The 16,353-nt window shown below is 46.6% G+C and overlaps 1 protein-coding gene across 1 annotated transcript in view; it reads left to right on the top strand.

Moving 5' to 3' along the window:
- The window catches only part of CHMP4B (charged multivesicular body protein 4B), a 54,384-nt gene extending 44,962 nt beyond the window's left edge, over window positions 1-9,422 (top strand). Inside the window, exons 2-5 of the mRNA XM_041733329.1 lie at window positions 3,593-3,770; window positions 5,653-5,767; window positions 6,815-6,941; window positions 8,552-9,422. Of these exons, the coding sequence (XP_041589263.1) occupies window positions 3,593-3,770; window positions 5,653-5,767; window positions 6,815-6,941; window positions 8,552-8,616 (485 nt within the window). The 3' untranslated portion in view covers window positions 8,617-9,422. The remainder of the gene's footprint in view (window positions 1-3,592; window positions 3,771-5,652; window positions 5,768-6,814; window positions 6,942-8,551) is intronic.
- The last annotated feature ends 6,931 nt before the right edge of the window (window positions 9,423-16,353 follow it).

The raw sequence follows: 16,353 nt of genomic DNA, 5'->3' as shown, positions 1-16,353 counted from the left end.
AGGCTCCCGGTGCATGGAGCCTGCTTCTTCCTCAGCCTGTGTCTCTGCCTCTCTCTCTCTCTCTCTCTCTGTGACTATCATAAATAAATTTTAAAAAAAATTAAAAAAAAATAAATAAATAAAATCAGAGTGGGGGATTCCTGGGTGGCGCAGTGGTTTGGCGCCTGCCTTTGGCCCAGGGCGCGATCCTGGAGACCCGGGATCGAATCCCACATCGGGCTCCCGGTGCATGGAGCCTGCTTCTCCCTCTGCCTGTGTCTCTGCCTCTCTCTCTCTCTCTCTCTGTGACTATCATAAATAATAAAATAAATAAATAAATAAATAAAGTCAGAGTGTATGGGGAATCTAGTGTTATGAGAGGCAGAGACACACAGGCAGAGGGAGAAGCAGGCTCCATGCAAGGAGCCCGATGTGGGACTCGATCCCGGGACTCCAGGATCATGCCCTGAGCTGAAGGCAGACGCTTAACTGATGAGGCACCCAGGTGTCCCCAAACCTAGTGTTAAACTATTCACAGATGACTTGCTTCTGGGTTGGGGTTTTGTATGAAGCAGAGCAGCTCCCTCACTGTGATTTATTGAAAGTCAGCCTTTTACACAGGGTTTGGAAAAAAGAAACCCGAGAACAAAATTTGAAAAAAAAAAAGAAAAAGAACAAAAATCAGAATGTAGCTGACTATATAAAATCAAGGCTCCTGCTACACTCAGGACACTAGAAAGCAAGGCAGATGTGTCATCTCATTGTTCATTCCTGAGAACTCTTCCAGTGTCACTTGCCATCATTCTGAGCCTGTGTGGGAAGAGCAGAGACCTGAGGATTTACACAGACCAGTGCTTGAGCCCTCTCCTCTCCACATAACCGCAGTGTGACTTAGATGGGCCATTTCACCATTCTTATTCCCAGTCTCTTTTGTTAGCATAGATCTGGGATCTCTTGGGCACCTGGGTGGCTAGGTCAGTTGGGCATCTGCCTTTAGCTTGGGTCATAATCCCAGGGTGCTGGGATTGAGTTCTGCGTTTGGCTCCTTTTTTTTTTTTTTTTTAAGATTTTATTATTAAAAATAAATAAATAAATAAAGATTTTATTATTTATTTATTCATGAGAGACAGAGAGAGAGAGAGAGAGGCACAGGCAGAGGGAGAAGCAGGCTCCATGCAGGGAGCCCGACATGGGACTCGATCCCGGGACCCCAGGATCACGCCCTGGGCCGAAGGCAGCACTAAACCGCTGAGCCACCCAGGCTGCCCTGTGTTGGGCTCCTTGCTCAGCAGGGAGCCTGCTTCTCCCTCTCCCTCTGCCTCTGCCTGCCACTCCCTCTGCTTGTACTCTGTGTCAAATAAATAAATAAAATGTTTAAAAGAAAAAAAAATCTGGGATCTTTGCTCCATGACTGGGTGTAGGAAGATTAAATGAGAAAGTGGATGGGACTGCCTCAGCCATTTTGCTTGTTTACCACACAGTAGGCAGTTGGACACCTTGTTCACTTTACTTGTAAACATGAGAGGCAAATTTTTTTTTAAGATTTTATTTATTTAAAAAAATTGTTATTTATTTATTCATGAGAAACACAAAGAGAAAGAGGCAGAGACATAGGCAGAGGGAGAAGCAGGCTCCATGCAGAGAGCCCAATGTGGGCTTGATCTTGGGACTCCAGGATCACGCCCTGGGCTGAAGGCAGATTCTCAACCACTCAGTCACCCAGGCATCCTGGGAGGCAAATTTTTATAGGCTGGGCTATGCCATGGGTAGTGGGGGTCCCCCTGACGCAGACCTGGGAAAGAGGCATCTGTGTGGGACATTGGCCTGAAAAGACTTGAGAATCACATGTTGATTAGGATGGATCTGAGCTGGTTTCTGTGGAAAGGCAACACTAAGGAAGGCACAAGGGAGCAACCCCTGAGCACTTACATACCAGGCTGTCTTCCCTCTGCCATCATGGTCAATGGCATGACCAAAGGACTCTAGCATCTGGTCTGTGGTCACAACCCTAGTCCCTTGCAGGATCTTACAGGCCGTATTAAACCACATGGAGGCTTTTTCTTGTGGAAATAGGGAGCTATTGAGAGTTTTTAAACAAAGGAATGACATGGTTGGATTTACCTTCCCTCATCTGTTCCCACAGTCTCCTTGACACTCCCCTTCAAGGCAGGATCCTGCCTTTTTCATTAAGTGGAAAGCACAACAGAATGGCAGAGCATAAACTTTGGGGTTCCACACTTGGGTTACATATCTGGTGACCTGGATGATGTAACCTCTCTGAATCTGTTTCCTCATCTGCTGATGGTCATTTCTACCTTTAAATGATCACGCCCTGGGCCAAAGGCAGGCGCTAAACTGCTGAGCCACCCAGGGATCCCCTCTTTCTGGCTTTGATGCTCATCTAAGATGTGTACTAACGATACCTTTCGGTGCAAAGACAGTAAGGGGAAGGCACCTTGGATTGTGAGTAGAGAGATGTGCTTTTGCCTCCTGCTCTGCCACAGATTCACCTTGGTCAAATTGCTTATTCTGACTGGATCTAAGAACAAGATGATAAAAAAAATTAAAAAAAAAAAAAGAACAAGATGATCTCTACAGCCTTAACATGCCGGAAGGATAAATAGATGATGACGTTGACGTGACCAAATGTCAGACTCTAGATTTGTCCCTGGCAGGGAATTCTGTCTTTCTTTTCTTTCTTTTTTTTTTTTTAAAGATTTTATTTATTTATTCATGATATATATATATAGAGAGAGAGAGGCAGAGACACAGGCAGAGGGAGAAGCAGGCTCCATGCACCGGGAGCCCGACGTGGGACTCGATCCCGGGTCTCCAGGATCGCGCCCTGGGCCAAAGGCAGGCACCAAACCGCTGCGCCACCCAGGGATCCCCCTGTCTTTCTTTTCTATGATAGAGAATGCTACAGTAACCATCTCTGGGCATGGGGATTTTTGCTCTTGTTGAATACATTTCCAGAAGGAAATTACTGGGTCATAGGGCAGCAACACCATTATGGCTATTGCTATGTGTTGCCATATTGCTCTTCAGAATCAGTATATCAACTTAGAGTTGTCAGCTATGTGTGAGAAAGCATTTTAACCCCAACTTATCTAGTATCTGGTATAGTCATTATTATTTTTATAATTTTGTTGGCATAAAATGATACTTCAAAGCTGCTTTATAATAATTAGAAGTGCTGGGTTTTGGGTGTCCACTATGTTTAAGTTGTGCTAGGTGTTTACATGTATCTCATCTCCTCACAATGAGCCTATCGGGGAAGCTGAGTAGCTCACCTAAGGTTCAAACCTAAAGCAGTAATGGCCTCAAAACACATCCTCTATCTCGGTGCCTTTCCATACTTTGATTAGTGAGGTGATGGTTACACGACATGAACTTTAGCTTGTGTGCTTTGCTGTATTTTGAAGTATGTGAATTTTGAATAGTTTTCTTAGAAAATTGAATATGCTCTTTGTGTAGAAGAAATTATTAACCCTGTGTTACAGTGGAAGCAACAACAGAGGTGCGTTTATTACAATTAGGGCAAAGACTCAAGTGAACTCTAGGGTATTCTGGTGTCTAGGCTCTCTGAAACCCTATTTTCTCTCCCATGCAGCGGCCCTCCAGGCACTGAAGCGCAAGAAGAGGTATGAAAAGCAGCTGGCGCAGATCGACGGCACACTATCAACCATTGAGTTTCAGCGGGAAGCCCTGGAGAATGCCAATACCAACACCGAGGTGCTCAAGAACATGGGCTATGCTGCTAAGGCGATGAAGGCTGCCCATGACAACATGTATGTGGCTACCCACTTTTGGAGGGGGGGGCACCCTTGTGGCAGGGCAGTGCTGGCCCTGGAATGCCTCAATTGGGCGACCCTTTGATTTATCTATTCAAACACCTGAGTTTGTTTTAATTTGCATTCTTTTTTGGAACTCCTTTTATTTTTTACTTTAAAATCAATTAGCCAACGTACAGTACATACTAGTTTCAGATGTAGTGTTCAGTGATTCATCAGTTGTTTATAACAGTCAGTGCTTTTTTAAAAAATTTTTAAGGATTTATTTATTTGAGAGAGATTAAGTTGAGAGAAAGAGAGACATGAGTGGGGAGAGAGAGAGGGAGAAGCAGACTCCCCGCCGAGCAGGGAACCTGACATTGGGCTCGATCCCTGGATTGACCTGAGCTGAAGGCAGACACTAAACTGTCAGAGCCACCCAGGTGCCCCTAACACCCAGTGCTTTTAAAATGGGTTATGGGGGATCCCTGGGTGGCTCAGCGGTTTAGCGCCTGCCTTTGGCCCAGGACGCAATCCTGGAGTCCCAGGATCGAGTCCCGCGTCGGGCTCCCGGCGTGGAGCCTGCTTCTCCCTCTGCCTGTGTCTCTGCGTCTCTCTCTCTCTCTCTCTCTCTCTCTCTGTGTGTGTGTGTGTGTGTGTGTGTGTGTGTCTATCATGAATAAATAAATAAAATCTTTAAAAAAATAAGTAAAATAAAATGGGTTATGTACCCTGTTGCCTAAAGAGGCAGATCTTGGGGCTCCTGGGTGGCTCAGTTAGTTAAGCATGCAGCTCTTGATCTCAATTCAGGTCTTCATCTCAGGGTCATTGGCTCGAACCCAGTGTAGAGCCACTTAAAAAAAGGAAGAAGAAAAAGATCTCATGGAATGGAACAATATTTCTAAGTAATTTAGGATTCTTGTGATGAGCAGAGTTTCTAGCCAGTAAAGTCCTTAGACAGTCTTCTCACCCAGGCCTCTGATTATCATGGTAGAAGTTATGTCCCAGAGAGGGGAGGTGGATGGTCATTGGACGGAGTTTCCTAAGTTAGGTCCCTGTCTGCTCCATTTCTGTGTTCTTCTAGCACAGAGCTAAGATGCCTAGCACAGAGCATATCTCTGTAACCCACTGTGCATGCTTTGAAGTATATGTGTATATATTAAACTGATTAATTGTGTGTTTATAAGAATGACAGTAGATAGAAAGTAATTCTGCATGTTTGCCTTTCTTTGGGGGCCTAGTGAAGGAGCCATAAGTGGATTTGAGAAGATGGGAAGGACCTTCTCAAGTGACACAACTATATTTTGTGATTTGTGATTTTATCTCTTCCTGTACAGAGTTACAGAGTTGCCCTTGAGCTTGAAGAAGAGCTATTGGCCCAGGAGTTAAAGTTCTGTAGTCTCATCTGACATATTTATTACTAGCTTACATGAGAAATCATGAATGTGGCAACTAACTTTACTAATAAGCTTTATTTTCTTAGGATGTTGGACTAGATTATGCCTAAGAATACTCCATCCTTTTGATTCTGTGATTCTCTTCTAAAAAGGGGAGGAAGGGGACCTGGGGTGGCTCAGTCAGTTAAGCATCTGCCTTCAGCTCAGGTCATGATCCCAGGGTCCTGGAATTGAACCCCACATCCCTCTCCCTGCTGAGAGGGGAGTCTGCTTCTCCCTCTACCCCTCCCCCTGCTCTCTCTCTCTCTCAAATAAATAAATAAAGTCTTAAAAAAAATAAAAGAGGGAAGAAGATAATAAAGACAAAAAAATAATTCCTCATAGGGAATAATTACAGAAGTAGGGCTAGGAAGCAGATTGTGTGCAATAGGGTTTCTGTTCCTGCCTCAAAGGCCCTTTTTACACAGACTGTCCAATATGACATCTGTCCATTTCATTTAAAGGGACATCGATAAAGTTGATGAATTAATGCAGGACATTGCTGACCAGCAAGAACTTGCAGAGGAGATTTCAACAGCTATTTCAAAACCTGTAGGATTTGGAGAAGAGTTTGATGAGGTGAGTGGTTTCATGCAGTTCACACAAGCCTCACAAATGACACCCGGGCCAGGCCATCCTTTAATGTGCTGTTGCAGGCTCTGTGGCAGAATGTGTGTGGTTTAGAAATCACCAGTTTTCATCCTTCCAGAGACTGGGACTTAAATAGGGCATAGTATTAGCTCTCCCTAATTCTGGATTTTGAGAGATGGCTTTCACTCTTTGAGATAGAAGCTAGTTTAGGTTGAGTAAAGAGACCTTCATAGGGACTCTTCATCAGGTTTCAAGTCATTGATTGGTTTCAATAAATAATTAATTTACACATTTCATGGTGGACTCTGGGCTGAGAGCAGTGGCAGCTGAGGTGACCATTTTTTGGAGAACTTTATGGGATTTGCCCTTGGGCAACTGATTTGAGGTGAAGATGAAGCCCAGGAAGGAGCATTTATATCTGACCCCTGAGGGGTTCATCTGAAACTTGGCCCCCTAGCAGTTTCTACTATAGCAGTTGAGATTTTGAGTCTCTTAGGGTTTTAAATTACAATAACAGGCCCTGTTGAAGGTGTTTCATTCTGTGTTAATTTGAGTCTGCTGAAGGTCAGGTTCTCTCCACTGAACCCAATTCTTTGTGCTGATCCCCACCATAAGGCTGAGAAAACAGCCTTGTGGATCTTATACTTGGTTCCCAACACCAGGGTTTTCATGGTTTCAGACTAAAATTTGATGGACTAGTCAAGTTAATTTCAATTCAGCAAATATTCCTGAATATTCACTGAGTGTGCCCAGTTCTGAGATAAAGAAAGAAGAATGAAAAGATATAGTCCCTCCTCTCAAAATGCTGACAACTAGCGTAAGATACTGAATATAGACTCTAACTGCTTGATAGTGTATTATGTTCACCAGTAGAACCGTGTTTAGAGTTTGAGTCACAGAGTATGGACCTGGAATTCATCACCCTTCTGATCTTAGAAGGGGTGTGTGTCCTCTTAAGTTACCAAGAAAGAAGGACCTCTGCAGGGAGTACAGTGCCCAGGAACATCCCTCTCACTCTTGTGTTTCCTTTACCAGGATGAACTCATGGCAGAATTAGAAGAACTAGAACAGGAAGAACTAGACAAGAATTTGCTGGAAATCAGTGGACCCGAAACAGTCCCTCTACCAAATGTTCCCTCTATAACCTTACCATCAAAACCCAGTGAGTACTTCTTACCCAGTCATGACATACCCCTAGTGCCATGTAGTGGGTAATCTTGAGGTTGGTTGGCCTCAGTTTGGGTCCTGAGTCTGCCCAGGATTCAGAATCACAGATCTGTTTTGACGGCCACAGAGACATCATCACCTGTCTTTTCCTAGTTTCTCTATAGAACAGAGTTCTTTTACCTCAGCACTATTGACACAGCCAGGTGATTCTTTGGGTTGGGGGTGGGGGTTGTTTTATGCACTAGAGATATTTACGTAGCACTCCTGGGCTCTGTCTTCCTCAAGTTGTGACAACCAAAAATGTCTCCAGATACTGCCAGATGTCCCCTGCTGGGTGTGGGGGGATCACCCCAGTTAGGAACCACTATTCCAGAATGATTTTTCCTATGTCACCAAATAAGAAAAAGTTTTACGCCCTGGGAGAAGGTGTGAGAGTTTAATTCCAGGACCAGCTCTTGGTTCCTGTCTAATACCCTGTGCTGTGCACCCCTGTAAAAACATGGAGCCTCAAAGGCAGCCACTGTGGGAAAGAAACATCTCTGGCTTTTTTAGACGCCTGGTTCTATCAAACTTTCATTTCCTTCTGTCTGCTCCTTCTTTCCACTTCCTCGTCATTATTTCACCCTCGGGTAGAAGTATCCCTCACTACACTTCTACTAAAGGTACTGGGGCGCCTGGGTGGCTCAGTCAGTAAACATCTGCCTTCAGCTCAGGTCATGATCCCAGGGTCCTGGGGTCGAGCCCCACAGTGGGCTCCCTGCTCAATGGGAGCCTGCTTCTCCCTCTGCCTGCTGTTCCCCATGCTTGTGCTTTCTCTCTCTCCCAAATGAAAAAATAAAATCTTTTTAAAAAAGAAAGAAAAGGTACCAAAGTTTGATTCGGTGTGGAGAGAGAGCCTGGGGAGCAGTGTAACGAGGCTGTAGTCCTCCTAGCCTCCAAATTGAGGAAATGGCCCCTCAAGTTGAGTCAGCAGCCTGTGGTGGGTTCAGGCAAAGGGGGTCCAAACACTGTTTAAGGGGCACCTGTGGGTGTGGAGAGGTGGTTCAAGCCACTTGAGGTGGGATCCCTGGGTGGCTTGGCAGTTGAGCGCCTGCCTTCGGCCCAGGGTGTGATCCTGGGGACCTGGGATCGAGGCCTGCTTCAGGCTCCCTGCGTGGAGCCTGCTTCTCTCTCTGCCTGTGTCTCTGCCTCTCTTTGTGTGTCTATTGTGAATAAATAAATAAAATCTTAAAAAAAAAAAAAAAAGCCACTTGAGGTGAAGGGGGAATGCTGGCAAGGATTAGCTCTCTGGGGTTCTTCCTGATGTCCCCCTTCTCAAATGCCCTGGGACTGAAGCCTTCCCAGAATTCTGATGGGCTCTCTGTAGAATCCTTGTTTTGCCTGGCCCCGATGCGGGTGGAGGTGAGGTGCTGGGGAACGTGTGTTGCCTGTTATCTGGAGTTTTGTGTTGCAGCTTTCAGGCACAGAGAAACGGTCTGCTGATAGCCTGGTGAGGAGGCTGGGTGCAAGGGCAGGGCTGTTTTATAGACAGCCCTGGCACCCAGCCAGATGTGTTGAGAGCACTGTAACCAGCCCTCCTAAATAGCCTTTTCTCTTTTCACACAGCCAAGAAGAAGGAAGAGGAAGAGGATGACATGAAGGAATTGGAGAACTGGGCTGGATCCATGTAACTGGTCCAGTGCGGGCTGGGCCCAGACAGACTCTGGTGGCCTGTGCAGCGGGCAGGCGTGTGCGTGTGTGGGGCAGGCAGGACATGGTGCAGGCAGGTTCCATCGCTCCTGAATCCCCCTCCAAAGCAGTAGGGCCGCATCACTGCTCACTCTCTGCATAGCATGGTCTGCACCCAGCGGGATGGGGAGGGGGGAGGGGGGCGGGCGGGTGGGGTGGGAGGTGCCTGCTGTTTATAATGTTGAATTTCTGTAAAATAAACTGTATTTGCAAATCCAACATTGAGCTTCTGGACTACGCTAACTCCACTGCTGAACCTCAATGGAAAGGGTCGACCGTTCACAATTGAAATGATCTGAAAATGTAGCCTCTGTCCTTTTAAGTCAGTTGACTTGTCCCACATCTCTTTGTAAGACTTGTATGGTACTGGCAGAAAAGTTTTTTAAAAGCCATAGGCTTTTCCTTGTCCTTAGCTGTAATAATGCATCTGACTTTGGTTTCCTTGAGAACTGTATTTCTGTCCATCACCTGTGTACTGGCCCTTGTGTTTACCACTCTGCCTACCCCTCACTCCTACTCCCTGGTCTTTTTGGAGTTTGTGACACTAATTTGAAATGGATGGTGTTCTCTTGAGAGCAAGTGAGATTGTAGAGTTAAATCCCAGCTATACATTTTTCTAACATAGCTCTAAGGTCCTTGTTGCTGTTTGTGATAACTGATAGATAACTCATTGGAAACATGTGCATACATTTATATTCAGATGAAATTATGGTTTGCACTGTCTATTAAATATCTCAATTAATTTTCATACTTTGCTGTTGTGTTCAATCAATCTGTCCTTTGCTTCGGGAGCTGACTTTTTCAAGGCTAGATGGTGTCCAGTGGAGTCTGTGGAAACATATACAAGACTTGAGCATGATGTACATCAACAATTGGAACCAAAGAACAGAGTGCATCTTATTGGAAATGTTTTTTTAAGTTCTGGAGGTCATGGATCTCTGGCCTTCGTCTTACTTGGGGACCCTGTGGGCACAGTTTAGGAATGAGTGGTTCTTATGCAGTTACAGGTCTTCCCTGGTTCTTCTCTGGCAGTGTCCATGGGACAACAGAGCCTCCACCTACTGGAAACCATGGTCTTCCTACTGACTAGGCCCACCCGGTGCATTGGTTTACTGAACCAATCTGGTACATTGGTGCACTGAAGAAAATGGCCTTTCCCAGAGAGAGAAAGTATAGGGCAGTGACTAACAATCTAGGACACAAGTGGTAGTCTCAGGTCTGCTATGACTCACCGTGTGACCTTGGCGCGGCCTTTTCCACTCTCTCTACTTTTCTTTAGTCTTATACCCCCTGGAGAATCTGATGAACGCTGTGGACCTTCTTCAGAAAAGTGGGTCTATTAATATTTGTTCTTAATTCTGCATGCCAATTGCCAGAATTTGAGAGGATCCTTTCTTAAATGTCCATCCCTAAACCTCTCAAGATTGAAATCACCTTGGGGTACCCGGTTGGCTCAGTCAGTTAAGCTGCCAACTCTGGATTTGGGCTCCAAGCCACTGGGTGTGGAGCCTGCTTGGGATTTTCTCTCCTTCTCCCTCTGCCCCTCTTCCCCAAAAAAGGTGAAAATCACCCTGAATTCATAATGAAAACCCTGCCATTGCTCACTGGGCACGGTGGGGCAAGTTGCCAACTTTCCCTGGATCTCCTTTTCCTAGCTATGAAACAAGGAGGTGGGACCAGATCAGTGCAGGTTCTGTCTGTGAAGTTGCTGATGCCCAGTGCTTCACTCCTCATTTCTCATCTCCCCGGGCTGCCACACGCAGGATTAGACTTGACCACCATGGCTTGAAAACTCATGATTTGTGTGGAGGTTGGGTCTGGCTATTCTCAGAAGTTCTTTCTACCTCAAGAAAAATCTAGTGGCAACACTTGCTGTCAGCATCCACCGTTTCAGGTGGCAATTGGTAGGTAGCCCCTGGGCATCATTTGGTGTGGGGGATCTAGAGTGGACATTCTTTTTTTTTTTTTAATTTTTTTTTTATTTATGATAGTCACAGAGAGAGAGAGAGGTAGAGACACAGGCAGAGGGAGAAGCAGGCTCCATGCACCGGGAGCCCAACGTGGGACTCGATCCCAGGTCTCCAGGATCGCGCCCTGGGCCAAAGGCAGGCGCCAAACCGCTGCGCCACCCAGGGATCCCTAGAGTGGACATTCTTAAGCTCTTCTCATCAGTTGCCTCAGAGGCTTCTCACCCCAAGTCTAGATGAGAAAAACTCACAGGCCCAACCATCCAGCTCTGGCAGGCCTGAACCCAGGTTCAGGGCAATGTCTGGGGCTTCTCTGAGAAAGAGCTGTTTATTCCTCTTACATGTGGGCCTTGTGCCAGGCTGCAGGTTGTCATGTTCAGTAATGCTCTTTCCTGTTCACAGGGTTCTCAGGCTGGAGAGAGAAGTTACAATGTCAGGATTCCTTGACTCTAAGCTACAGATGACTCAATTGACTGGTATAAACAGTAAAGTCATCTACTTATCTGTTCAAAACTTACTCTGCAAATATTTACTGAGCACCTGCTGTGTGCCAGGCACTGTTCAAGATGCTGCGAGTGCATGCAACAGACAAGTCCCTGCCCTTGAAGTGTTCACATTCTAATAGTCTCAGGACAAGAGGTCTTGGGTTGGTGGAAGGTGGAATGGAAGTGGTGAGGGCATCAGGGGAGTCTGGGTTGGAGGCAGTGGCTCAACCTTGTCCTCAGGAACCAAGATCTTGGGATGCCTGGGTGGCTCAGGAGTTAAGCATCTGCCTTTGGCTCAGGGCATGACCCCAGAGTCCCGGGATTGAGTTCTGCATCAGGCTCCCTGCATGGAGCCTGCTTCTCCCTCTGCCTATGTCTCTGCCTCTCTCTCTCTGTCTCTCATGAATAAATAAGTAAAATCTTAAAAAAAAAAAAAAAAGCCAGGATGTTTGCATCCTTCTGCTCTGCTACCTTCCATACATTAGCTTTTCCTTATTGGGCTCGCTACCCATGGTCATAAGATGGCCTTTCATCACACACCAAGGATCTAGAAGCAGGAGGATCAGCATAGCCAGATTTTCTTTCACCTTGCCCATGTTAACAGGAGGCAAACCTTTCCCGAAGACTCCACACAAGCTGTCCCTATATTTCATGGCCAAAACTATTGCATGGTTGTTTCTTGCTGTAAAGGAGTCTGGGAAAGCAGGGACTATATAAAAAGTTCCAGTCAGGATTCTCCCCTTGGGCTGGGGGTGGAGCCTCCCTTCTCTGAGCCCATTACAGTCTTTTAGGAAGGAAGAAGAGGAGATGGTTGCTGAGTTAGGTGGTACCAAGTGTCTACCACAGAGACAGACCCTGAAAATGACAGAGATTAGTTCTACCCATTTCTTCTAAAAAGCAGGTCAGCTCATGATGTATTCCTTTCAAATCCTTCAGTCTGCATCCACCCTTGTCTCTTTTTTTTTTTTTTTTTTTAAGATTTTATTCATTCATGAGAGGCAGAGACACAGGCAGAGGGAGAAGCAGGCTCCCTGTGTGGAGCCCGATGCAGGACTCGATCCCAGGACCCCGGGATCACGACCTGAGCCGAAGGCAGACACTCAACCACTGAGCCACCTAGGTGTCCCCTCCACCCTTCTCTTGGTTGGAAAACTAAGGTGTGTTGGAATTACCCAGGGAGCTTGTTGAAAGTTCAGCGTCCTGGGTCCCATCCCCTGAACTGGGTGGGATCCAAGAATTTGCATTTTAACAAACTCCTTGGATGATTCTGACGTAGGGGTGCTGGAACTATACTCTGGAACACTAAGGTGGACAGGATCAAGACCTCAGAATGGTTTACATGAACCTTCCATGAGCTGGCCCCCATCTTCACTTCTCCCCACGTCTCCCCGATACCGTTAGACAGAATGTCCTGTCTCCTACAACATGTGCTCTCCGCCTCCCAGCCTTTATTTTTTTATTATTATTATTTTTTACAACCCAAACAGGCTAGATTCCTTTTTTTTTTTTTTTTAAGATTTTTATTTATTCATGAGAGATATATATAGAGAGAGAAGCAGAATCACAGGCAGAGGCAGAAGCAGGCTCCATGAAGGGAACCTGATGTGGGACTTGATCCTGGGACTCCAGGATCACTCCCTAGGCCAAAGGCAGGTGCTAAACCGCTGAGCCACCCAGGGATCCCCCTCCCAGCCTTTACACTATCACCAGGCTCCTTAGGCTTTTCGCTGTTAGTCTCTGGGCCTTCCTCTCCTGGGCACAGCCTGCCTCCTTCCTGCAGGGATTTCCTGCTTCCTCCTTTCCTTTCCTCTACCCATACTCTTGTTAGGACTCCCCACTCTCTTAAGAGATAGTGAGGTCACCATTTCCTCACCCCTAGATCTACTTGGCACAGGTCAGGTACTCATGGATGTTTGTGGGAAAGCATGCGTCTGGTCAGAGGGGAGAGTGCTGATGACTGGGTGTGGCGGAGGATGGGGAACTTGAGCCTGGCTTTGAGAAGGGGTGGATTGTTTATATGTGCCTGTGATGGATGGAGCATTCTAGACCAAGGGAAGCATGCCAGGGGAGACAAGAAGGCAGGGAGGCAAGGAATACCTCAGTAGGCTTTGACTGGGGGAGGAGCTTGCTCTAGAAGAGCTGTGGGGTAGGCTGGGGCCAGACTGGGATCTGGAGCATGACAGTGAATCAGACAGGGAAGGCAGGGAGACAGGCGGGGTAGGGGAAAAAAAGGAAAGAAAATCAGCTGCTCAGGCAATAGTTTTGGGGCCAGAGGAGTGGGAGGGACGAAGCTTTTTAGGCTGCCTCCCACATCCCTCAGGAAAGTGAGGGTGACAATTATAGAAGAAGCAGCACCATGGGGTAAAAACCCTGCATCTTCCAGGTGGAGACTGGACAGTGGGCTGGTGCGTGGGCAGCAGCAGGCCAGGATGCAGATGCCAAGAGCACAAGGCTCTGGAGCCTGGCATATAAGGTTCAGATCCTGCCTCTGTAGCACAGGGACTGTGTGAGCCTTGGGAGGTGACTTCAGCGCCTTAGCCTGTTTCTCATCTGTAATGTGCAGGTACTAACACCCCTGTCTGTTTTCATTTTCTAGTGCAACCATAATAAATGACCGCCAGCCAAGTGCATTATTCTATTCTAAACAATAGAAATCTGTTCTCTCACAGTTAAGGAGGTCTGAAGTCCAAAATCAGCAGAGCCACACTGCCCTGAGAGGCCCTAGGGAGGATTCTTCCTCATCTTTTCCAGTTTCAGGTAGCTCCTAAGCATTCTTTGGCTTGTAGCTACATCACTCTAGTCTGTGCCTTGGCTTCTCATGGCTCTCCTCTCTATATCTCTGTGTGTCCTTTCCTGCCTCTTATAAGGACACTCGTCATAGGGCTCACCCTAATTCAATATCTCTTCTCTCTTTTTTTTTTTAAGATTATTTATCTTTAAGATTTTATTTATTTATTCATGAGAGACAGAGAGAGAGAGGCAGAGACACAGGCAGAGGGAGAAGCAGGCTCCATGCAGGAAGCCTGATGTGGGACTCGATCCTGGGACTCCAGGATCACGCCCTGAGTCAAAGGCAGATGCTTAACCACTGAGCCACCCAGGCGTCCCCAATATGATCTCTTCTTGACCCATACTTTAATTATATCTGCATAAACCCTATTTCCAAATAAGGTCACATTGTGAGGTTCCAGGTGGACATGAATTTTGGGGGACACTATTCAACCCACTGGCTGCCTCATACAGCTGTGAGGTCATGGCCTGTAAAGCACACAGCAAGGTTTAGAGAGCTCTGTGAGGTAGAGGTGAGAAGCCCAGGTATTATAAGCTCCACTCGCTAGATGTGAAAACTGAGGCTTTAGGGAAACTTTGGGTCTCACTGCTAGTAAGTGACAGAAAGAAGCCGATGAATTTCTTGTTCCATGCAAATCATTCAACAACTATATTTTGGGCATCTTTGTGCTAGCTCATGGTTTGATAGGAAAATTAGGCCATCATCCTCTTCATCATCATTTCCACAACAGGATGAATAATCAATGTAGTGAAACCCAATGAGAAGAGGGTACCTGCCCCAGGAGGGCTTGTGAGAGGAAGCACTGTCTTAGCCAAGATTGAGGGGTGTGGAGAACTCAGTAAGGGAAACAATGTGAAAGACAGGAGTTAGGGTAGTTTTCAGTGGTGTGCACAAAGGCCTAGAGGCCACCCTGGGCTTCCCGGTGGGCCTCAGATGGTCAATGACACTTCAGTTATATATTTATGAAATGATAGGCCCCTGGGTGGCTCAATCAGCTAAGCATCCAACTCTTTTTTTTTTTTTTTTAAGATTTTATTTATTTATCCATGAGAGACACAGAGAGAGACAGAGACAGAGAGAGACAGAGAGAGAGGCAGAGATATAGGCAGAGGGAGAAGCAGGCTCTATGCAGGGAGCCCGATGTGGGACTCGATCCTGGGACCCCAGGATCATGCCCTGAGCCAAAGGCAGATGCTCAACCACTGAGCTACCCAGGCGCCCCTAAACGTCCAACTCTTGATTTTGGGTGAGGTCATGATCTCAAGGTCCTGGGATAGAGTCCCATGCCAGAATCTGCACTCAATGCAGAGTCTGCTTAGGATTCTCTCCCTCTCCCTCCACTCCTTCCCCTGCTCACACTCATTCTCTCTCTCTCTCCCCTTCTCTAAAATAAATAAGGGGTGCCTGGGTGGCTTAGTCATTGGGCATCTGCATTCTTCCTGGGGTCATGATCACAGAATCCTGGGATCAGGCCCAGAGTCGGGGTCCCTGCTTGGCATGGAGCCTGCTTCTACCACTCCCTCTGCCAATCCCCTCACTTGTGCTCTTGGTTCTCTCTGTCAAATAAATAAATAAACGTTTTAAAAATAATAAAATAAAATAAATTAATCTTTTTTAAAAGTATTTATGAAATGAATTATAGATAAGGAAACAAAGGTGCCAAAGTACTTCAAGTCCCATAGGAAATACTGGCAGAGCCAAGACATGAACTCAACCACCCTGTCTCCCTACCCAGGTCTCTTCCTATCTGCCCTGGGTACCTGGTCCTGCAGAAACACCTTCCTTTTTTCCTTCTTCCTGCTAAGCTGCATCCTGGACTTGCTCAGACAACAGAGGAGTTAGGTGGAGCTGGGATAGAAGCACAGACCTTTGGGTTCCACAGCCAAGACTGCACTGATCCCAGGCTAGACATCCGTGAGGCTCTGGCTAAACTGGGCCGCAATTCCCACAGAACAACTCCAGGGTGACACAGAAGGGAAAGGTCTCCCTTTTTAGAGCAGAAAAATGTTGCCTTACTCAGTGATGTTACTTGCCTGGACTTGTTGGTTTTCAATAAGAACAACGGCCTAAAGGAATGACAAGTATTAAGGAGGTATTTACTAAGAGCAAGCACTTAGTCGGCTTCATCTTATTTTATCCACACAAGAACCATTTCAGGGTAGGACCACACATTGTCCTATTTTATAGCTAAGAAAACCCAGGCTCGGTGGGATAAAGTGACTTGCCCAAGGTCACAGAGCTGGGGAGCAGCAGAGCCACAAGAATCCAACCCCTACCTTTGCCCTCCCTCTGCCCCCACAGCCCTTCCTTGCCACAATGGTGGGGTAGGGGCAGGGTCAGAGAGTCTTTTCCCTGTCTCCCTCAGAAGGTACCAACTCTGAATGTGACCATATGCTTGGACCCATAGAGAAAGCCAATTCTCTTGAGAATCTTCCT

The sequence above is a fragment of the Vulpes lagopus genome, chromosome 18, assembly GCF_018345385.1.
Source record: "Vulpes lagopus strain Blue_001 chromosome 18, ASM1834538v1, whole genome shotgun sequence".
NCBI lineage: Eukaryota > Metazoa > Chordata > Mammalia > Carnivora > Canidae > Vulpes > Vulpes lagopus.
The sequence above is the reverse complement of the archived record's forward strand: the minus strand, read 5'-3'. Positions and strand labels throughout refer to the sequence as shown.